Source organism: Leptidea sinapis, chromosome 39, assembly GCF_905404315.1.
Source record: "Leptidea sinapis chromosome 39, ilLepSina1.1, whole genome shotgun sequence".
NCBI classification, from domain to species: domain Eukaryota; kingdom Metazoa; phylum Arthropoda; class Insecta; order Lepidoptera; family Pieridae; genus Leptidea; species Leptidea sinapis.
In genome coordinates this window covers 2,936,734-2,961,888 of record NC_066303.1, presented here as the reverse complement: position 1 = coordinate 2,961,888, position 25,155 = coordinate 2,936,734, and the positions used below count along the sequence as shown (strand labels likewise).

Sequence of the window (25,155 nt, the reverse complement as noted above, 5' to 3'; positions counted from 1 at the left end):
AGCTAGTAAACCTATATATCCTTACTTTAACTTACAAGACGTAGACAAATCTATCCTTTTACGCTTACTTACATTTCAATAACCTTTTGACAGATAGCATTGGACTATAACTGTATTGGACATAACTATGGATAGATACGATCTTGTAATTAAACGGTGACAGCAATGTATCCGTAACTAGAGATACGTTATTTTTTTCATAGCAGGTATCAAACATTTGCTAATAAAATTAAAGAATATCTTAAACATCCTTAAAATATGTCGAACCGATAACTTTTGTATTATTTGTATTTTGGTGTACCTTTTTTCGCCTTATGTTTAATTGTATATCAAATCATTAATTTTTTTATTCACTCCTACTTTGTTTATATTTAAGTGGAAACTATTGGCTTGTGTAATATAAATTATGTGTTACAATATGTACGTAACATAAGCTGTTTTTTGTTTTCCAATAAATAAATAAAATAAAAATCAAAACATCTTTAGGCGCCAGTGCGGCGTTGATGTTGTCATTGATTGACCAAACTAAATAACTTGTACTAATAAGCGTGGCCTTATTAGTACAAGTTATTTAGTTTGGTCGTCGAAATATTTCTCTTGGCGTTGCTTCTGGTACAAATTTAATCGAAAAACTCAATTTATGTATACTTGTCTATTAAATCGCTCAAAATGTAGTGCAGCTCTAGGGGTATCACTAAATCATGGGAGGCGTTTACCCTTGGAGATGTCTTCCACCATTATCTCACGGACTGGGATTTTACAAAATGCCTATGTGTTGGATTATTTCAAAAACAATTCGCGTAACTATTTTTACTAAATTTCGTTATTGAGACCCCTTCTTTTTAACTAAGCTGACCCACAGTGTAAAAGGAATACGGAAAAGGGGCTTTGAGGTGAAAAAAATTACTTGAGGTGAGGTTCAGCCTGAGACTTTCGCGCGCCTAAATGTTTCATGTATATATTTCATTTACGGCCCTTTCTAAAGTCGAACGATTTTATAAGTCGGTTAAGTTTCCTTTACATAATACGACCTCCAAATAGGTTTCGGAAATTATAAATTGTAATTCTCTTCTGTCAGACGTCCCGTGGCCGTGACCTATGTGTGATTCAAATTGTATTTCATATTTTTGTCCGTCTCGAGTTCAAACCACTCTTTACACATTATTATACTTCCTAGATGCTATTCAGTGTGCTCATAGAACAGGCAATGATACAATAGTTTACTGGATCAAAGCGGTTTTCAAGGAGTTTTCTTTTACGGATGATAAAGCTGTGGCAGTGATTCAAGTTAGATGTTATCGAATTACCTAAAAAATAGGCATAATGATTAAAACGAAGGATTTTAAGCGCTTCTCAGTTGTATGTTAATGATTCTTTAGGACCTAGGTTATCAAAAGCATTATTTAAAACCAGCGAGTAATTCTTATGGTGGTGCAAATATAATTGGTGACCATTTCCTATCAAATGCTCACTAGAAACCCTTTAAATATATCTTGAAATTGTAGGTCGCTTCATTCGACATTGTACCTAGATAATCTCGGCCGCAATCTGCCCTACTTAGTGAAATCTGCGAGTTGCTATCGAAAGTCGAGAGCTCTCCGAATTTTATAAGTGAAAGTGACATCCCATTTTAGGACTTTTTCATTTTATTGGTAAATGTGTTAACTACTCGCTTCGGAATAAACTGTTCTTTATATTTATTTAAAAATGCCTTTGCTTCTTTCGTCATTACTTTACAAGTTAGACCTTCAGTTCCGAATATTATTTATGTCCTTTTCTTTGTTTGTCATTTATCGATTTAATTATTTTAATTTGATTCCTTATGCTTAATATTTTATGCTGGTGGTAATAACATTATATACAGTTTATCAGCGTTGTAAGCGCGTTTGTCCGCAATGTATTAATAACCACTGAACATTGGGACCGGTAGGTACTTACACTTTAAAGTCATCAAGATTTGTTTTTGAAGTGTATGAATGGATCTGATTTCAATTTCTGTAATGACGGTCTTTCTCTTCTGTTTCGTCGCGCAGATTTTTTTTGTGGGATTAAAAGCGACTTTAATACTTTGCAATCCCTTTCGAATCGAATATCCGACATAAGAACTAGCAACGCTCCTGTGATTGCGTCGGCGGTGACCATTCAATACCAGGACTACAGAACACTTGTTGGTCCTCTTCTACCATAAAAATAATGACATTTGTTTATTTTATATTCATAAAGTAATATCATTTACAATATATACAAGGTCCTAAAGAGTCTGTTAAGCGGCTGTCCAGAGAAGAAATTCTTTAAAGCTTCCGTAATCACCCCCGACTATGTTCGGCGGACAGATGGCCGTTGGGGCATTAAAGTCCTCGAATGGCGACCACGTACCGGAAGACGCAGTGTCGGTAGGGCCCCACAAGATGAACCGACGATCTGGTCAAGATCAAGATCGCCGGAACATGTTGGATGAGAGCAGCGCAGACCGATTGTCGTGGAAATCTTTGAGGGAGATCTTTGTCTAGCAGTGGACGTCTTCCGGCTGATGATGATGATGTTCGGCGACTTTTCATAGATTGTTTCGAACCTTTTCCGTAGTGGTGGTAAAAAGTATAATATCTTTGACCTAAATGATGTTTGATTTGATTGATTCAAGTACTCATGCTGTGCACATTGTTTCAGACTACGTGGCCGGAGGTGAACTGTTTACACACCTGTATCAGAGAGAACACTTCAACGAGAACGAGGTCCGGATATACATAGCAGAAATCATTTTAGCCCTGGAGCAGTTACACAAGGTGAGTCTGTGTCTTATCGTAACAATAGTTATGGATAATCTCGGCATACGCCCCAACACACATCGTTCTTACCAACTGAGCCAACCATTCGAGGGATGCATGGTTCGCAAATCTTGGTATGCTTTTTTCAACTCTCAGGTTGTACTTTATAGTTGATAACCTGCTCAACCCCAATATTTGCATATTGGGAAATTTACTTGAGATGCAAAACAATTTGTTATTTTAAGTGATCCCTTGACCTTATTTCTAGGATTTAATATGTATATAAATTTATTTAAACGCTCTTCTTCGGATACCTTCCGGCGCTCTTATACTAACGTCTTAAAGTCAAACGTCCGAATGACGAATGTTTCGTAAATCTTGGTATGTTTGTACAATCCCCGGGTTGTGGCGCCGATTACAAGATCTACTTTACAGTTTATAACCATCTCGACCCGATGATTTGAATATTTTGTACTCGCAAAATATAAACAAATAAATTTTATACAGTTTTTTTTATATTTAATCCCTGAAATGAGAGATGTCATAAAAATAACAAATTTATTAGAAGTACCCGGTTACATTATGTCTGGACCTGATGTCGATGACGTCACATCGTCGCTTTGTTACGGTGTGCAAAACAAGCACCACTAGGATATAATTAACAACGATTTATTTTATCAGTATTATAGATTAATGTAAAGGTGTTGTGTTGTGATGGTGATTAATATTATTATAATTATGAAAAATCAATTAAAGAATGAAAGTAAAGTAAAAAACGTGTTTATTTTTTTGGCAGTACTATTATAGCGACACATAACTACAGAGTTATCACGGGGAGTGTTCCGAAGAGCTGTTTAACCTGATTCCTGCCGCCGAATACCACCTTCGCACGACACGCCACAAGTTAGGATATCATCCCCACCGTCTGGATGGGTGGCGGTCCTCCACAGTGCGGTTTTCAAGGAGCTTTCTTCCACGTACTACAAAGCTGTGGAATGAGCTTCCTTGTGCGGTGTTTCCGGGACGATACAACATGGGTACCTTCAAAAAAAGCGGGTACACCTTACGTACATCCTTAAAGGCCGGCAACGCTCTTGTGATTCCTTTGGTGTTGCAAGATAATGTGGGCGGCGGTGATCACTTAACACCAGGTGACCCGTACGTTCGTTTGTCCTCCTATTCCATAAAAAGAAAAGAGTTAATGACAACAAAAGTCAAAACGTAACAATGAAAACTTCAAAAACAAAGCAGCGATAGCACGAAAGTATCACGACATGTACCTAACGGTAATGAAAATGCAAACCGTACTGACATAACAGGACGAGCGCGAGGGGATGAAAAGGGAACGGAACTGGGGGGGTTCACACTTCACGTTCCAGCGAGGTCCGGGTCCAGAGGACGGACTAGTAAAAAAAGAAGGACTCCGCGCCGTGATATTAGCAAGTGAAGCCGTATGCCTTCACCTTTATGCTAGTGTGTGTGCGGTTACGGGGTATAACCAGTTACACAATTTTTTCCCCCTTAAATAATCATATATCCCCAAATACTTTTATACTATTGTTTTTACACTTTATCACAACGGACGACGGCATTTTTAAAATATTTGATTGCGACGCAAACTGATCTCACAGACGATGGCAAATCTCATAATGGCGGCCGATCGGCTTGTGTTAGTGTAAGTGTATGCGTGGGGCTATGTATTTACACGTTTACCGGCTTGTTTTGGTGCCGCCTCACTGCTATGTAAGGTGACACGGAGTCCTTCTTATTTTACTGGTCCGTGGCCAAGAGATTATCTCTGTGTGACCGTGTTGCGTAAACCGTCGTGCCGTTTCCATAACATGGCGTTATGGAAATTAAACTGCATGAGTATTGAGTGTTATAATATTGTTGTATATGATAATTTTGTCCTTGTACAGCGACATACTTCTTAACTGATACGGAACGCGGAAGATGATATTATTGTTATTATTACTGTGTTGTGAAGTCGCGATATCACTTGTGTTACACTATCTCTTGACAATTATGTTATACTAGCTGATCCGACAGACATCGTTCTACTGAACAATAATTAATAAAATATTGTATTTTTTTTATGAATTTGTCAATAATATTTCTTAAAATATGTTCCCTGTTGTTATAGTGAAATTGTAGCAAACAAAACATAAAAACAGTTGCACTTTCAAACCGTGCTACAGTAAACTCTCTCATAGGAGATATGTCCATACAAAACAAATATTGGGAATAAAAATAATTATGGGTCCCAAATCGAAATAAAAACTATCCTATCCCTCAAATGGGACTAAACTGCACTCCATGTAGTAATCCCCATTAAAATTAGTTCATCAGTTTAGGAAATCAATGGAAACAAACATTAGAACACTGGATTTATATAATTAATTATATACTAGACCCGACAGCCGTTGGTCCTGTACACACGTGTTAAATTTAAAAAATCGTTCCAGACTTAAGGAGGAGATTACTAACATATTTAGGAGAATTATATGTCGACTACTGTATTGAGAATCTAAACCAATCTCAAATTCACTGGAAAACTCTAAAAAAAACATCAAAATCGGTCCAGCCGCTTAGGATGAGTTCACTGTCAACACACGTACAGAAGAATTATATATTTAAAGATATTATGTGAAACATGGAGTACTATGAAACAACTAGACTCACGGTCAGTGGGGTTGTGTATACGTATGAACTATTAACATTAACAGATATACAAACAATATTCAAACATTCATTCAAATTAACACTTTATTTCGTAACAGTAATGTTCAATGTCCATTGTTTATGCTCATAAGAAGCTGATTCATTATGGTTTGAAAAGTGTGTGAAAAGTGTCGGAGATGTATTTTGTTTATTGCAATTGAAATATAATTATTCCAGAAAATTAAAACGTCAAGTTAGTTACATAATTTTGTTATTTAAAATGGAGCACTAACCTGAAATACTACACTGCATCCTTTTTAAGTTTGGATACCTATGCTGTTATTTGGACAGTTCTTCACTGAACTTTTTATCACTGCGTGGCGTTGTATTCAAAGCGCGGTCAGAACACAACTGAATGAAAACTCTGAGTAACAAACGCGTATACTATACTATTGTAGATTATAATGATGCATGGTTCACGTTTGGTTCTGCACAGGCCACATGAAATTGTATAAAATTATGTTAAGTAGACGATGTTGTTATATGACTAAAGATGGAAGGCTGGATATTTCTTATTTTTCTTCTCACCATGTCAAGTGCCTTTACGAGCTGATGTAGCTTCATGGTGTTTACAAAATGTTTTTGAATATGTTATGTTATTGTCACTCCCTATGGTAAATAGATATATTTCTATCTCTAATGATACCATAGATTCTATTATATTTTAACCTGATTCCTGCCGCCAAATTCCACCTTCGCACTGTTATGAACAATTGTCATACGAGGTAAATTGCCGAGTTAACATATTAGTTTTATATAAAAGCGATAGCCGCCACGCGGTGCGGAGAGTTGGCTACACTCGGTCTTGTGAGTAAGTTCTGTATAAAATTGTGTGTGGAAAATAAAGTAATTCGGGAGTCAAAAAGTGTTTTTTTTAAAAAGGCCACCAGCGCGTCCATCCTAACAAAATTGGTGTCAGAAGTGTGATTTCGGGAAGGCCTATAGTTAGGGAAGACCCGGAGTCAAGGATAAAGAGCTACGCCTGGATCCTGTAAGAGATAGCTATTAAGTCTTAGCCTTGTAGTTGCAAGCCAGCATCTCTTAAACACCTCCTAACAGTTGATCGACGATAAGCCTCCGCTATCAAGCGTGAGCCCGCATCACCTGCCTAGTTCCACCACATCAGACCTCCGACCAGTGACCAGAGGGTCACCTGGAGCCATCCTCCCCGTGACCGTCCCACGGAGAACATCAGGTCATTGGACGAGTATGAAGATTTTATTAATTCTGTGAGTTATTTCTAATCTTTACTAAGAGTCCTAAAGTGAATAAATCACTCAGTGAATTTCAAAGTGAATGGTGAATTTATATTTTATTTTTCAAGATTTAGAACTTTATTTACTATTTTATACAGCTTATATTTCAATTTTGTATTATCAATTTTATTGTGCGTTTATAATTTTGTCTGTGTGTTCTGATGCTCTGTACGCTTTTGTTATTTTATTAATAATTAATGCCTAAAACAATTAAAGCGGAACAGTCTGTAGAAGTCGATTCAAATAGCGACTCAGACAGTTCTCTTTCAGAAGCGACACCCCAAAAGCCAAAAATTAAAATGAGTGAAAAACTCACACTCTCATTTTTGACGAAGTTCATCAAACCATACAATGGGGATCGCGAATCACTTCCTGCATTTTTAACGAATTGTGAAAATGCAATTTCTTTAGCAAGTACAGAACAACAGAACGTTCTTTTTAAATATATCGTGTCACAACTTGAGGGGAAAGCTCAATTAGCTTGTTGTCTAAAGAAATTTGGAAGTTGGCCCGAAATTAAACAGTTTTTAAAATCAACTTTCGGAGAAAAGAAACACTCAACTCATTTATTACTTGATCTGCAGAACTGCAAACAACTTCCCAATGAAGATGTGACGCAATATTCATTGAGGATTGAATCCTGTCTCACACGGCTTCAATCTGATATACATTATAGTTGTGAGAGTGATAAAGAACTCATCTGTAGAATTGCTGCAATGGAAGACTTAGCTCTCAACACATTTTTATTAGGCATGAATTCAAACTTTTCACACATTGTGCGCTGTAGAAACCCCAAAACTCTCTCCGACGCGACAACTCACGCGACGGAAGAGGAGAAGTTATTTAACTTAAATAAATTATCACAGAAATCTTCTAAATATTGTACTTTATGTAATAAAAATGGTCATTCAATATCTGAGTGCTATAAAAATAAGAATAGACATACAAAGTCTCATAAAGTTAATAATTATAACTCGCATCCTTCTAATTATAATCAAAGTTATAATAACTTTTCAAAGAATAATTCTTACAACGGTAACAAAGTATGCGTTTATTGTAAGAAGCGCGGTCACTTGATCGGTGAGTGTCACACGCTCAAGCATAAGAATGCCCAGCGAAATTCGAAACTTTCCCATGCACCGAATCGGACCGCATTCGCACCGAAAGGTAATAATTCCCATGTGAATATTATTGATGTAGATGGATGTAATGATAATCAAGACCATTTAAACTAAAAAGGGCTTCGGTTCCGTGTCTATCGAAGCCTTGTCATATTAGAAATGACACGAAACAAAATTATGTTTCTAATGGTTCTACTTTTCCCCGTGTTTCTAAATTTTATAAATCACGGTCAACATTAAATAATGGCAAAAGTCATTATAAAAGGTTTAATTGTAATACTGAGCGTTCTGATTTTGAAGGACATTTGCCCTGTGGTCAATCCATAGTTGCACAGAGTAATGTTCCTCATAGAGTAAATAATAATCGGAAATTATTTTATAAAACTCAGTCTTCTTATAGGTTTAAACAAACTGAATCTTCTGATTCTCAAGGACACCTGCCCTGTGGTCAATTCACGGTTGCACAGAGTAGTGTACCACAGAGAAATAAATATAATCAGAATAAATTAAATAAGATTAAACCTCCTCCCTGTGTCTCTGAGCCGTTCTTATTAGCACAGGTTAATAAAAAGGGTAAACCTAATGGAAAGAAAAATTATAAAAAAAATAATAATTCCATATTTACATATATTATAATTACTTTTATTTTATTATATTTAGCATACAAATTATTTAAGAAATGGTTGAAATGTAACAATAACTCGTCTGCTTGTTGCATTCAAATATATAATCAATGCAATAATAAGAAAGTCCAAAGGACAATAACGTCAACTTCCACTGCGATTGAATTGACAGACATTTCAGATGAATGTGACAAGGATTCGATTAAAAGCCTTCCTGAAATAGAAATTAAAAAGCATAAAGTTCATTTTAGATCACATAGAAACTTAGATAGTTTCTAATTCAGTTGATTTTTATTTTCATTCTATTTTAAATTTATGATAACATTTTATTTCTATTTCTAGGCTTAACCAAACATACAACTATAAGTTTGTATTAGAAGTAACTTAGTTTATAAATTTATTTTTGAGGTTTGGGTAGATTTTAATAATTTGATTACTTTGATATAGATACTAATTATTTGTAATTTTATTTTTGATTTTTAAATAAGATAATTTACTTAAATTTAAGACTCCATGAGCTTTGGTCAAAGATTAAGTTTTCAGATATAGTAATTATTCAACATTGATTTTGTTTAATGAATTTTATTTTGTTTCATGGAGACTTCGATTATCTCTTAGATATATCTCCGTCTTTTAGGGGGGAGATGTTATGAACAATTGTCATACGAGGTAAATTGCCGAGTTAACATATTAGTTTTATATAAAAGCGATAGCCGCCACGCGGTGCGGAGAGTTGGCTACACTCGGTCTTGTGAGTAAGTTCTGTATAAAATTGTGTGTGGAAAATAAAGTAATTCGGGAGTCAAAAAGTGTTTTTTTTAAAAAGGCCACCAGCGCGTCCATCCTAACAGCACGACACGCCACAAATTAGGATATCATCCCCACCATCTGGATGTGTGGCAGTCCTCCACAGTGCGGTTTTCAAGGAGCTTTCTTCCTCGTACTACTAAGCTGTGGAATGAGCTTCCTTGTGCGGTGTTTCCGGGACGGTACGACATGGGTACCTTCAAAAAAGCGCGTACAGCTTCCTTAAAGGCCGGCAACGCTCTTGTGATTCCTCTGGTGTTGCAAGAGAATGTGAACTCGGAATGTGTCCTCCTATTCCATAAAAAAAATATGATTCTGAATGGAGCCACCGCCGTCAGGTTATGCATATTTGATTGTGAATCCGCGGGCACCGGTAGTTTCTAATGCTTAGTACATTCCACAGCTCGGTATCATCTACCGCGACATAAAATTGGAGAACATCCTCCTGGACGCGGAGGGTCACATCGTGCTCACTGACTTCGGCCTCTCGAAGGAGTTCTGCGGCGGAGAGAGCCGAGCGTACAGCTTCTGTGGCACCATCGAGTACATGGCGCCGGAGGTGGTCAGGAGTGGCAGCCAGGGCCATGATATTGTAAGTACCGTACCACTTAATAATAAATATTAATAAAGACATACTCGCAAAACCTCTAAGGTTTATGTGCGAGCGGTAAGTTCGCATTACAATAATAATTATTTTCATTACTTACATTACTTTAAGGCTATAATAAATAGTAGTTATATTAAAATATACTTCATAGGTATTCCTGGTTATTATTATTCTATATTGTATTTTATTAGCTTTACCTAAAAATTTTTCTTTTCTAGATATATATCTATCTATAAGATTAATTAGCTAACTAATTAATTTAATATCCTAGGTAATACATAGTTACAGGTTCATTTACCATAATATATACGTTGTTATGTTTAGGTAGACAAAACTTATTGAGGTAGGCTAGTTTTCTCATATTTTGTTTTCTTTCATATTTCTTAAGATTACAATATGTGTTTCTTATTTTAGAGTGTATCGATATGACATTACAATAGGAAAATAGTTCTTGGTAATTATTAGCAAATTTATATTTTTATCATTAATAGGCACAATGGTTTTAAGTTACCTTATTTGTAAGTTATCTGTTTTTTTTTTGAGTATGTTTTAATCAAGGTGTTTTAATTTTTTTTATGACTATAAGGGAAGTGCTTCACACGGGCGATCTTCAGGAGCATTTCGGCAAAATAACGCCGTTTTTAGTCTCATTTTTTTTTAAAGACAATCGGGTTGTAGTGATTTATAACTAGTAAATGATAGTATTATTATAAATAATCTGTATTTGAGTTGCCAGTGATTAAAATTAATGCTTAGTAGTTGTGTAAGGTCTGTCATGTATATAATAATAATTAAATTTATATGCAACGTTGCTCGTTGTACTATTGAGATAACAAACCAGTTTTAAACTCGGCGCTATTGTACCGACCGTTATGTTGAAATTATTGTTTCTAGTGTTAACACACATAACACATAGCTCAGTCAATTTTAATTACAAAACTCGTAAAGTTAGCCTTTTGACATGACAGTAATTATCATAAGTATGTATTATAAAGGTAAATAATGGAACGTTAACAGTAATATTATATAATATTGTCAGTATATTTGCATAAATTCTTTGTTTTTAGATGAGTTTGACAAAAATCTAAGATCGCTAATCTATGTGTACTCTGAAAAATTATATACTGAAATATCTCTGTAGCGAAAATAGTTTCCCGGTACACATAGCTTACGAAACATTTGACATATTTTATCGCTGTTTAGATAATCAAACTTACAATATTTTAAATTTACAAAAATAAAGCAGTTCTGTGCCAAAGTTAAAAATCGCATTATAACAGCGATAAGAAATGCAATGGCATCAATACTGGTATGATAATAATAATTATCACGTAACGCGACGCTATTCTTATATTTGAATTTGGAACGTTACAAACGGTTGTCATGGACGGTATTATCCAAGAGTAGGTATAGTTATCAAAGTATTTTTAGATCGTGTAGCAAGCGTTTTGAGTGAGATTAGATTTTAAACTTAATTGAATATTAATTGTATTCGGGAGTGTACTTTACTATTAAAGATTTGGTTTATTGCGCAATATTAGCTGTTATCACTTTATACCACAGAATAGAATGGTTTTTACAAATATGACACAGTTAAGCGTAGGTCCGCAACATTGGCTCAGTCGCGATTAGTTCCTTTCTATGAGAAGACGTGTTAATCGTTACGGAAATATTACAACCACTATTACTATTGATAGAAAAATAGATACTTCAGTTGCATGCGAATATGATATTTATTTCAAAGGCATTAGCTTGCTAAATTGCAGTGATTTCGTTAGGTACTCTCAATAAAACTTATAACAGTTGCATGCGATTATGACATCTATTTTAATGGCATCTGTTTGCTAAATTGGAGTGAATTCGTTTGGTACTCGTGATAAAAGTTATAACAGTTGTATGCGAATATGACATCTATTTCATAGCTACTATAAGTGCGCTAAATTCAGGAATTTGTCTACAGCGTCCTCTAGTGTTGAAAGACACACTTATCAGCTGCATTAATTATGATTTTTAATATCATATCTTCATTGACGAGTTGTCATAGGACGTAATTTTGAATAACTATTTTAAAAACTGTTAAAAGCCGTATTTATATATCGTAGCCAATTAAATGATTGTTCTCTATTCCTTACATTAAATTTTAATTTTCTAATGGTGGTAACTTTTGGTGATGGTTCCCATACTGAGGAAGATTAAGGTACTTTCTCTTGTTTTAACCGTTCCGTGATTTATACAAACCAAAAGGAGTATTATGATCTCGTCGCTCGCTCTTCGATGTCGCTTTACAGAGGACTTATAGAAGAACAGAACAATACAGTAATAGAACAGTACTCTAAGTTCATACTAGAGCGTCCAACTTGACGCACGCACACTAACACACGAATTACACGGCCGATAAGCAATCTTGGAAAAACAAGACTATTGAGTGCCACGCGGCTTTTTTTAATGAAAATAAGGGACGAGACGAGCAGGACGTTCAGCTGATGCAGTGCCGCTCAAGATTATGGAAAAACCCAAAAACTACGCTGTCCGAGTAAAATTCGCTGCGCCGCGCCGTTCGAGTCGTCCATCTTTTTGTATGTACCAATACCAACCCTAGCGCTCCGCCCTGATGTAGGTATAAATAATAAGGTGACGGCTGAGTAACGCTGCTGTTCTGTTACTTGTATTGCTAGGAACTCGTCAAAATTTTGGTAAATATTGAATTTCGTGAACACGTGATAGGTAGTCAAAAGAGTTACAAAGAGTCAGACAGAGCTACTTTCCACATTTGTGATATAATAAATCATTGTCTTTGTCTGATTTTATAAATAGCATCGCATAAATCGCAATGCAAATATTATTTATAGTCTCAATGTTGTTCGTGTCGGTTCAAGAATGTACAAGTAAATTGCCAATTATTAACGAGTTTTTCCCGGAAACCTCCTCGCAAATGCCCTGGATACGGCGCGATGAATTATTTATAGCATAACTGTTATTTTCGGCAAATTTGGCGAGCTCGATTCGTCCGTGATAACTTAATGCTGTAGTAGTTTAGTAGAAGTTCGCAATGTTACAAGAATTTAAGCGATATAAAAGAGCTGGTAGGGTCACCGTATGACGTCACTAGGTACATGTGTGTACTTGTACTGCCGAAGATGCTTGAGGAAATCTATGTGCGATATTGTTCCGTACACCTACATATATATAAATTAAAGCTAAACGTAAACAGACACTAAATTATAATATAGTTCAGTAGGCCTGATTAAATTAATCAATAAAGCGGGACGTTAGCAATTGGAATTTTAAATTTTATTTGTATTTAAATTACCCTCCTATTATCTGATCGAATCGTCTTTCGTTTTGCTTCCGTCGCCGTCAAATTATCGTGGCGAAGACATGTTGGAGACCCTCTGTATATCGCTTGCATCGAGACGTTGCTATCTGATACTTGCCGCCGATTTCCACCTTCGCACGACACGCTGCAAATACGATAGCATCCCAACCATCTGGATGTGTGGCGCTCCTCCACAGTGTGGTTTTGAAGGAAATTTCTCATGAGACTTAACATCATAATATGCCTCAAGGTGACGTGCTCAATTGTAGTGCCATTCAGGCTTTTTGGTTTTTCATGAATCCTGAGCGGACCCTGCATTGTTATGGGTAGGGCGTATCAATTACCATCAGCTGAACGTCCTGCTCGACTCGTCCCTTATTGTCATAAACTTGATGGATAGCGATAAATAGTTGCCCATGGACATCTGCAATACTCGAGGTCAAGAGATGGTTTATATTTACCACCAGATCACCTGCATGCCATTGTCCTCTTATTTCGTAATAAAATCGTGTCCATAATCCCACATTTCAACACGTGCTGTGTATTTTTGTTATAATTTTAATACATGCGTGGTTTGCAGTGTCGTGTCCTCGCACGAGACGATCTTTCACTGTCGCGCCTTGTCTAAACACACATTAGTTTTCAACGAAGCATTTGACATGCTCAACAGGGTATACATTTCTATCGTTTGGTGGACAACGTTTACGAAATCTTTGGTTGAATGTTGGGCTGCTTATATTAGAATTTCTGTAAGACGATCTTCAAATGCTAAAAAAAATCGTTTTCAGTTTATAAAGAGTTTTAAATTAGTCAGGTTATTGTACTTACAAAAACTATTTGACTTTTGTTTGTACAGACTCATCTCTATTATTTCTCAAAGGTGTTTTTTGTGGGAATCACAATTCACAACGAGTCAAGCACAATTTTAAAGCTCATGTTTACCTCTGATGCTATTATCCGAAGCTATTATTGTTTCACTATGACCTTAGTTTTATTTAGAGAGTTAGAGAGATGAATTAATAATTTTTTTCAAATTTTTAAACTTGATTTACGTTCTGGTATCTCCTAACTGGTGCGGAGGGCGCCAACAGCCGTATCCTCATCTCGATCGGTCCAGAAAATTTCTTTCAATTAATTCTAGGTTAATCCGATGCATTTTTCATCATCAATAACAGTCTGCCTCTAGCTTTGGACGGTCACGTCAGAGTTTGCCTTGGATTTTTCGATTGGAATGCCTTCTGATTGTTTGTGTGGCAAATCCAGTTCCAATGGCAATCTTTGGTATCGTTTTTGTAGTCATATGACAGCTGAAATTATACTGAGCTTGTATGCTACGACAGTCCAATACAAAGTCATGTTGCGTTTTATCACACTCAACTAAGTTTTAAGTTAGGAAAGTCCGAGTATGCTCTATAAATCTCAGCCTACGTGTTTTAAAGTATCGAGTTTATGTTTTTTTTATATTTATTTTTTAATGAAAATAAGGGACGAGACGAGCAGGCCGTTCAGCTGATGGTGATTGATACGCCCTGCCCATTACAATGCAATGCCGCTCAGGATTCTTTAAAGCCCCAAAAATTCTGAGCGGCGCTACAGTTGCACTCGCCACCTTGAGTCATAAGATGTTAAGTCTCATTTGACCAGTAATTTCCCTAGCCTGAAGGGCGCCATAGCCCTTCAGACGGAAACACAATAATGTTTACACATTATTGCTTCACTGCAGAAATAGGCGCCGTTGTGGTACCACAGGGTGCCGGCTAGATTACGTTTACGTGTACGTTTATCGAAGTTGAAGTATAAGGTAATTCAAAGGTCGATTTTGAAAATGATCAATTCGTGGTTAAAAATACTGCAGTGTCAAAGTGGTTTGAAGTCAGGGCCGTCAGTTATAAAAAAAAATACAAAGGCGTATATCACGCTCATTAAGTGGTAACTCCTTCACGGTGACAGCTCTCAGGCACTTTCATTCGCGACCGCTCAGTCACCGAGCCCGAGAGAAAGTGATCGATCGTGGTGTGTTCGCGCTACGATGCACCTCGCCTTCACTGTTCAATACTCATCTCTAGCCGTCACTCTCCCAAATTTACTTTCAAATTGTTTTTTTTTTCTTTTTTTTTTCAAGTGAAAACTAATTTCGGCGCGTTGAACACTTTCAAGCGGGGGCATTCTTCTAGGATTATACACCTTGGTTTTATAATTACCAAATGATTTATGAGTTAATGTTAATGTAAATTTTTTATGAAAATGATTGAAGACAATGTCAAAAAATTATCCCACGACAATAATGTTCATTGACAAATTTCAATGTTAAAATTAATATATGTTCAAATAAATAAAAGTACGAAGTGTTCAAAATTCACAATGTCATTCATAAATCGCCTTGGTCCCGCTTCCACACACTGTCATTTATAACCGACACGTAGTATTTCGTTGCGCGCGCACACCGTCACGCGAATTCGACACCCTACGGCTAGCTGGTAAACTAGACCATTTGTGTTGTACTTCAGCTACAAAGCCTATTGTAACTCTTATAAATTTCAATATCTAATTTCGATTTATATACAAATTTTAAAATAAACAAATAATTTCTCTCTAAATGTATAAAAAAAATTTAAATTATATAAATGATATAAAAAATCAAACAAGAAATAGCTCGAGGAATATTTTTTTTAAGAACTTTTGTTTTATTACGCCAAACAAGAATAATTTCTTGAGTGCGTACATACGTACCTACATGCACACTTTTTTGTTGTTATTCAGTATTATGTCCATAATTTAAGACAACTTTTGTGAAAAGTTTCACTTGTTTATTTAATTCTGTAGCACAAATAATCTGACCGCATATTGGCTGTCTTCACTATTATATCTCTCATGCATTTCTTTATAGATTTTGTGGTGAATATAGTCAAAAGTATTGCAAATCCTGTTATCACAATAATTAGAAAGCGGCTCTCATTTACAAGGCCATTCGATTTTGATTGCATTGAGATACACCGCGTGATAAGCGAACGACCTAGACAACTAGATGTTTTACTTATTACTTACTTATCTTAATTATCAGCGACGAACGGGAAATGGAGGAAGGACTTATGCAGATTGAACTGCTCGAAAAAACCAGGCATTTCTGATCAATTATTAGTCTAGATCAAAGTTTCTCAACTTTATTTTGCTCACCGCCCACTTTGAGAATATGTTTTTTTCCTAGAGTATTTTCGTGTATTTTTTGGCCTTTTTAGACCATATTTTTTTATCTACCCACGCCCCATCTGCGCCATCTCAATGCCCTCTTTCTCTGGGTCTTCTACTGCCCCCCCGAAAGTTTCAAACGCCCACAAGGGGGCGTTATCGCCCACGTTGAGAACCTATGGTCTTGATAGACTGTGACATCTGTGAAAACGTTGAAAAGATGCAAGTGTGACATACAAATCGCAAGTGTAGAGACGTAACTTGTCACGCACACTATAGTAATAAACGTGGCCTGTTTTTATCGGTTGTCTAGCAGCAAGAGGATCTATCTAGACTATAAATTATGTAAAGTACAAGCTGGCCTAGCAAACGTTGTATTGCCATATAAAGTAATAAAAAAGTTCAATAATTAAAATTTTTTGGGTATAAAATAGATGACGACCGATTCTCAGACCTACCATAATACATATACATACAATACATAAAATTTATCGTACTGGATTATTAGAATTCAAATTCAAATATTTTTACTCAAAATAGGCTGTGGGAGTTTCTCATGAGTTCTTTACTAACTGATATAGCTTCATTAATTCACCATGTGTTGTTGCAATATTTTATGTTATTATCAATCCCTATGTTAAGTAAATACATTATTATTATATTTCTATAAACTAAAATATTGATATAGACAACACAAACCTTGCTTGTCGCGGTCGGATACTTATAATACTTAGGAGCTTATAATATTAATAATCAAAGTATTTGATTATCTTCAAGAAGTTATTAAATATTATTATACTATTACTTAATGATATTGTTTTTATAAACAGACGTTAAATCATGTTAAATTTTTACTATGAAACATCTAAAATAAAATTACGCGGCGCCCAGATAAGCAGTAGGTACTGACCTCCTGAATTTTTTATTAATAATTTAATTTATCTTTATGAAACTACTGGTTTTGTGTGTGGTATCGCACTTAGAATAGCACCACCTCATCTCCTCCCGTGGGTGTCGTTATATGCGACTAAGGGATTCAAAGAACGGAGGATGATTATGACAGAACCCCTCACAATGATCGATGATAAAACTCTACCTTATGGGAGGTCTTTGTTCAGCAGTGGATGTCTTACGGCTGATATGGTGGTGGAACAACTGGTGGGAATATCATTAATTACATTAGATATTTTCAGGCACTGAAACACTCAACGTGTTAAGGGTAGCTAAAGCGTTGCATTACTTTGAACAATCTGCAGTCGTATTATACGATTTTAAATAACTTTCCTTAAAACGTATTACACTGATAATTTTCTTTCACCTCTGTCGAAGTACATTTATCGCGGTGCAGCCGTCTCTGTCAGGCGGTATGCGGCGGCGCATGCCGTCTCGCTCGGCCCTGACCGAGTTGCGTTGCGCTAATTCGCTTTGTGATTACAATATGCTCACGTGTTGCGAGTTTCTCTTGAGAAATACCACCGGCAAGGGAGAGAACGACGACGCGCCGGTTCTATTTTTTTTTGTATAAGAGAGGCAAACGGGCAAGAGAGACTTAAGTGATGGGAAGTACCGCGACAACCACCCATGGACATCCACAATACCATGGGTCAAGACATACGTTGCCGGCCTTTATAGGAGTATGCTCTCACCTTGAAGGTCCCAAAGTCGTATCGGTTGTCAGTAATTGGACAAACGAGCGCACAAGTCACTGGGCCCAAGATCTCTGGAGAGGAAAACGAGTTCCTGGACACTATGCATTATATTCCAATACTTGGCGGCTACTATACGCCAGTTTTTCGGGCGAGTGTGATTGTCGCGTATGTACTTTAGTTCCCTCCCGGCCGGTTTACGAAAATAGCTGAATATTCGGAAAATATATAAAATCCTCAAATATCCAAATCAAAAATCAGCTTCCCTAAAGAAATGTTGTCACTTCAAAATATAACACTGAAATCATTGCCAATAACAGACGAAAAAATTTAATACAATAAACCGTAGAGCACTCGCGGAATGAAATTATCTTCACATCAAAATGACACGAACCAGAGAATTACCAAAGTCTGTGTATGCAGACAGACAGACAGATTAGCTTTTATTAGCGTCTGCAGTGCTCGGTTCAAGTCTAGCTGCGCGGTTATTTGATCAAACCTTTTGTGTTCTGCAAATAAATGTATGCTCGGTAACTCGTAAGGTTTTTTAAATTAACAATGTCACGCCTCTCTCTTTAAGGCGAAGAGTAAGCAGAAAACACGCAAACATGGTGTTTTTAGACAAAATCTGTGGTGAAAGTATAGCATTTCGAGCTATGAACACTACTTAATCCTGTTACACATATCCTCAAGTCTTATTTGTAGGTTGCTAATGCTTGCTGTTGGCTATTGTCTTTGAAGTTAAACAAGTTTTTTGGCATGGCGTGACGCATTTTTTTGGTACTTCTCTCAGAGAAGTTATTCTTATAGCTTGTTCTTTTTTGTGTAGGTTCATTTATTCAGATTAGTAGTGAATAACGAGGATTGTAAGCATAAAAACTGTTTTCCACCCAAGAATTTTGAAAATATTGGCTTTGTTACATAGATGGCGGGCCGGCAGCCGTGAATTTATATCGCTCAAGGTCGCTGGCATTAACTGTCGCCTTAAGAGTAATTATATTGTATCCGTAGATTTCAGGCTTTCACGATTTCGGCGTTGTGGTCGTATATTGAAAATATCTGGATGTTTGGAAAATCATAATATAGAAGTATATTATTTTCTTTATTTATTAAAAAGTTACATAAAGAAAAATGAAATTCTGTACAAAAAGAGACGTAATAGAAAATCTCTATGTAAATTGCACTGCACAAATAAAATCGACACATATTAACTTCACACGTCAACCGCGTATATTCTCAGTGATATTTCAAAGGAAAATAGTCTATTTCTTCGGTTTAATAAACCTTTCATGTGTTATCTCTATCTCCGTAGGAATCTCCAGAGTTCTTTTTTTAAAGTAGAGGAAAAACGAGCATACTTACGACATAAAATTGGGTTTAGATGTCAATAAATTTGCACGGCAGACATCTTGAAATCTTCCATCTTGATTTTTATTATTTATAATTATTGTTATAGCGGTAACAGCAACAACACACTTTGTGAATATTTCAAAAATGAATCTTATGTTTCTGTTATTGATTTTGATTGACAAGTAGTAAACAGTCACGCCTTTGCTCATTACTATTATTTTAAATATTAAACCACTAGCTGACGCACACATTGACAAATCAAAATTGGTCACATATTATCGGGCTGTCAGGTGGAGGAGGAGTTTACCAGTGGGAGGCTCCTTTGCAAAGGATGGCGGTTAGATAATGGGTACCATCAACGACGCCAATTTCTGCCGTGAAGCAGTAATTGTAAACATTACTGTGTTTCGGTCTGAAAGGCGCCGTAGCTAGTGAAATTAATGGGCAAATGAGACTTAACATCTTCTGTCTCAGAGTGATGAGCGCCGCTGAGAACTTTTGGGTTTTTCAAAAATCCTGAATTGCACTGCATTGTAATGGGCAGGGCGTATCAATTACCATTAGCTGATCGTCCTGATCGTCTCGTCCCCTATTTTCATAAAAAAAGGTCTATACGTAAGTATATTATTAATTATTATACCAGAGGTATAGTAATGGGGTTTTCGTTGGTTACCCTACGGGTAATGAACTCCGAAAACTGTCCTACAGAAACACTTACACACTTGAAAGTAGAGCTATTAAAGTTTGCTAATTCTGTTTCTGTTTAGCCACTGAACCATTCCATCGTTACAAACGAACAGACAGCCCGACATGTATATATAGACGCCGGTATCCACATACGTGTCACCTTCGCCGTAAATAGAGCAGTGCCACTATTTATAGATGGTGTCCGTGCGAGAGGGACGGGAACACTCCGCGTTACACTGAGAGGCATGGAGGAATGTCCGTTGCGTTTGGTTGTGCCTTATTGTATCTCCGGCATTTGATTTTTATGTTAGGAGATAATTTATTGACACTTTTGTTTGCATACATCAATGGCGAAGAGCCTCGCGTGATTTAGAATTGAAAAAACCACCGCCCATGTACCTAAATCTCTTTAAATTATTTAGTTATTAAGGCGCGGAAGTTTTTCAAGTAGGCCTAATTTAGGCGCTTTTAAATTACCGAATCTACGCTATGCTCGGAAAAGGAGCTCTGTTCGAAGTAAATCCATCGAACAGCATTATATTACAAATATTTCTAAGTAGATAAAATTAATTATTTATAACCATGTGTTGGCTTCAGTAAGGCAGTACGCGGACAACCATCGATCTGGCCGGTCCTAGTTACCATTATCCATTCGTCTATAACCATTACAGGACCGGCCCGACTAACCATGTGATAAGAACATACAAGAAACTCAACGGCCACTTTTTTCAATCAATAGAGTATTTTACAATGGCAGTAATATATAATACGAATTACTTTGTAAGGTGTTGCATCCAATATATGATTTGTGTTAGTTAAAAGCGGTTTAAATAAGTACCAAATATTTTATAAAAAGTAATATAGAATTAACTGTATAAATATAAATTATCCTATATTTGATGCAATACAAGTAACTAATAAAACAGTAGCGTAACTCGGCGGTCTCCTTGAAATTTATACCAACGTCTGGGTGGAACGCTAGGGTTGGCACATGCAAAAATATTTTTATTTATTTTATGATAATAAGGGACGAGACGAGCAGGCCGTTCAGCTGATGGTAATCGATACGCCATGCCCATTACAATGCAGTGCCGCTCAGGATTCTCAAAAAACCCAAAAATTCTGAGCGGCACTACAATTGCGCTCGTCACCTTGAGACATAAGATGTTAAGCCTCATTTGCCCAGTAATTTCACTAGCTACGGCGCCCTTCAGACCGAAACACAGTAATGCTTACACATTACTGCTTCACGGCAGAAATAGGCGCCGTTGTGGTACCCATAATCTAGCCGGCTTCCTTTGCAAAGGAGCCTCCCACTGGTAAACTCCTCCTCCACCTGACAGCCCGATAATATGTGACCAATTTTGATTTGTCAATGTGAACCAGTTTCGGCGGCGTACGGTGTGACACTGAATAGTTTTGTCTTTCCAAGATGGCTTAGCGGCCGTGTAAGTCGCGTGTATGTGTGAGTGCGTCTATCCGGGCGCTCAAGTATGAAGTTAGAGTACTGTTCTATTTCTGTATTGTGGTAGTACTGTTTCGCGATAGCAGTAACCATTCAGAAAGAATTCTGTGCAATAGGAGCCTTCCAGTCAGGGGCGTGTATATCATATAGGCAATTAGGCAGTGCCTATCTCGTTAAATATAGCACTAGTGTTAAAGTTAATTTACTACCTGTGGTAGACAGTACAGATTGCATATATTAAGTTAAGTAAGCAACGTTTCATACAACTTATGTCGTACTGTCGGAGTAAGGGACTACGCGCACTTATTCAGCTCTTTTCAGCTTTTGTCCATAGAAAACAACTATTTTGTATAGAGACGTGTACGTGTCGATTCAGCTTTCCGCGTCCATTCTGCTTTCGCGGCAAACCAGCATAAAATGAGGATAAATGTGTTTTTATTATGCGAATGCTATAGAGAGCGTACAGCGCTGTTCGTCGTCGAATGCGGCGGAACAGCTCATTACAGGGATGGTTCGCGACTCAGAATGGACGCGAAAAGCTGAATCGACGCGTACACGTCTCCATACAAAATTGTTGTTTTGTATGGACAAAAGCTGAATAGAGCTGAATAAGTGCGCGTAGTCCCTTTAAGTTATTATTCTGATTCTTACGACGCCGTACGCGGCTGATAGAAGCTGAGCTGTATAAGTGTGACAAAAATCGTTCAGCGAAACGCGAATGGAGCTGAATAAGTGCGCGTAGTCATTAAAGTTCAACTACGACTAGTTAGATCTACAGTGCCTACGTTGCTAGAAAACCAATGCTGCTTCCACTAGTAAATAAATAGTAGACGAAGCGAATATAATACGTCCCCCACAGCGAGCGTCGCACGCGCCGAAACAAAATGGCGGTGCCGAATGTGGGTCAGAGTGGCCGTGACGAGGGCCTGCGAGTTTACGAAATTAATTCAGCGGTTGATTGTTGCCACAGCTAATTGGGTAGGTTTGTGGTGATTGAAGGTTTCTAGAGTAACAATATCGGAACAGGAAGGTCTGGATGTTTATGAACAATTATAGTTTTGATTTTTATCATGATACATTCCAACGTTATGTCATGCATCATTCTTTGCACAGGAAGCCGGCTAGATTATGGGTACCACAACAGCGCCTATTTTTGCTGTGTTTCGGTCTGAAGGGCGCCGTAGCTAGTGAAATTACTGGGCAAATGAGACTTAACATCTTATGTCTCAAGGTGACGAGCGGAGACACAAATCCTGAGCGGCACTGCATTGTAATGGGTAGGGCGTATAAATTACCATCAGCTGAACGTCTTGCTCGCCTTGTCCCTAATAAAAAATTCTGTCGACTGTAATTAATAATAAAATAATTATTATAATAATTGGCGTTTAATTGTTATTGTCAGGTATATATTATATCTACTCTCTTTCATAAGTGCACTGCTATTGTCACCCTTTCGCTAATGTCTGAAGCCATTCAAATGGCCCCGTGACTTGAAACTACGTCGTAATATCGGGATACACAAAGTCGCTCATGTCCCGTTTTAAAATCAAATCATATAATCAAAAAATAAAAAATCAAACACGAAATTCCCGAAAATAGAGACAAACCGTGGCCAATTTAAAAGAAAAAACCTGAAGCTGGATTCGCTTTCCATAGATTATTTTAAAATATTTGTAAAATCATGAAAATGATGAATAATTTAAAAGAGTGACAATGAGCTTCTTGCCACTTCTTCTCCTTAATCCATCGGGTGTTACCGCTAAACTTGATTTTCCAGTTGGGTCATCATCTACACTCTACAGTATGTCTGAGTTCAAGTAAAAATAACAAATTACTTCGCACGGGATATTTATTTGGTTCTTCCATGTAAAAGGCAAGATTCTTTGTAGAAATAAGAAATATCAATGCATTGATGAGTGCACATATTTATGTATAACGCTAACCAGTTTTGTCCGAATGCTAATGAATGTCATTACACGACCTATGGGTCACCTTGTGTACCGTCATATCGCGTGAAAAACTGATCTACCGACTTAAATACTGTTTGTTGTAAGTGAAAATGCAGGCAATCTATAATAATCAAAGGCTTGATCTAGGAAATCCCGAACTTTATTTGAGAAATCCTTTTTTTCTTTCTTTATTGATTTAGTTGCTTTTATACGTATGTACATGTCAGCCCCATTATAATCTAAGTACTCTACTAAGTACTATATTAAAATGACAAAAGAAAAACAAAATTCTTAACAAACTAAAAAAAAGTTAATAAAACCAAAAGCAACTTTTATCTATAGTGTTCAAACCATAAGACTTATGAATTCAAACAGACTTATGGCATCCTTAGATGCAGGGCGGGCAAGTATATTTACAAACATGCCCGTATCAAATCTGTTCAAACCCACAATTTTGTCTCTACTAGACTGAAATCGGACACATTCCTTTAACAAGTGCTCAACATCCTCAATTGTTCCACATAACTCACATAGAGGTGACTCCGCAATTTTCTTGAAAAATCCTGAAATCTCTTACTCTATAATGGAACTAATCAGGCATCACGTAAAGACCTTTATCGTTAAGCTAAAGAATCAGTGATTTATTATAATTAAATTATTTCTGAGAAAAAATCATTATAAAAAAATTAATAGGCTACTATATTTTATGGTTTTCATTGGAGGGTGGAATAGGATATCGATATAAGACTGGTTGCAGGAACAACCCTAGTAGCCACAGAAAGGCAGAAATGGAGAAAAAGTGGTATTTATAAATGATAAACTGTCCAAATAATAATAAATAATAAAAAAATCATTTTTGTTATATTAAGTATAAAAAACAGTATAAAAACTTTGAAAAATTCTTGATTGACTGTAATCGTATGTATGTCGATATATTTTTTATTTGTTTCGGTGGCATTGTCATAGTCCTTAAGACGTGTGAAAATCACGTTCAAATCAAATCAAAATCACTTTAAAAAAATATATTTTTTCTTATTGAATCTACCGCTACTTTGTATAGGGTTGAGCTAATGAGAAGAAGTTGCAAGAAACTCATTGCAACTCTTTTAAATCAAGATTAACATTATAATCAAATTCAAATATTTTTATTCAAAATAGGATTTAAAATCACTTATTGAACGTCAAAAACTACCACCCACTCAAAAGAGACTGCCCTGACCTGAGAAGAATGGGCGCTAGAAACTCAGCGGGCTTTTTTTTTATATAAAATATGGATTACAATGTGATATCGTACAATAAACATTTATAATTAAAGAGCCTGAGGGTGTTCGCTTTATTCCCAGTCCGTGGTGTCATTTCAAAAATCGTTTATGCTATAATAACGTTTTTTAACAATTCTTTTAAATTTCGTAACACATTAGTTTTGTACATTTTCTGGGATCATATTGTAGAAGCATATACATCGCCCAACAAAATACTTACTAACTCGACCCAACCGAGTAGTAGGCATAACAAGTTTATGTTTGTTTCTCGTGTTAACATTATGAATGTCACAGTTTCTAGAGAATTCGTCAATGTGCTTATGATCATACAGAACATTATCAAAAATGTATTGAGAAGCAACAGTCGTTTTACAAATCATTTCAATTACAGTAC

The 25,155-nt window shown here is 36.4% G+C and overlaps 1 protein-coding gene across 2 annotated transcripts in view; it reads left to right on the top strand.

Moving 5' to 3' along the window:
- Nucleotides 1-25,155, top strand: part of LOC126976154 (ribosomal protein S6 kinase alpha-5-like) — a 127,730-nt gene that overhangs the window by 68,985 nt on the left and 33,590 nt on the right. For both annotated transcript variants that reach the window (XM_050824368.1, XM_050824370.1), the window contains exons 5-6: nt 2,668-2,783; nt 9,697-9,885. In XM_050824368.1, the coding sequence (XP_050680325.1) occupies nt 2,668-2,783; nt 9,697-9,885 (305 nt within the window). The remainder of the gene's footprint in view (nt 1-2,667; nt 2,784-9,696; nt 9,886-25,155) is intronic.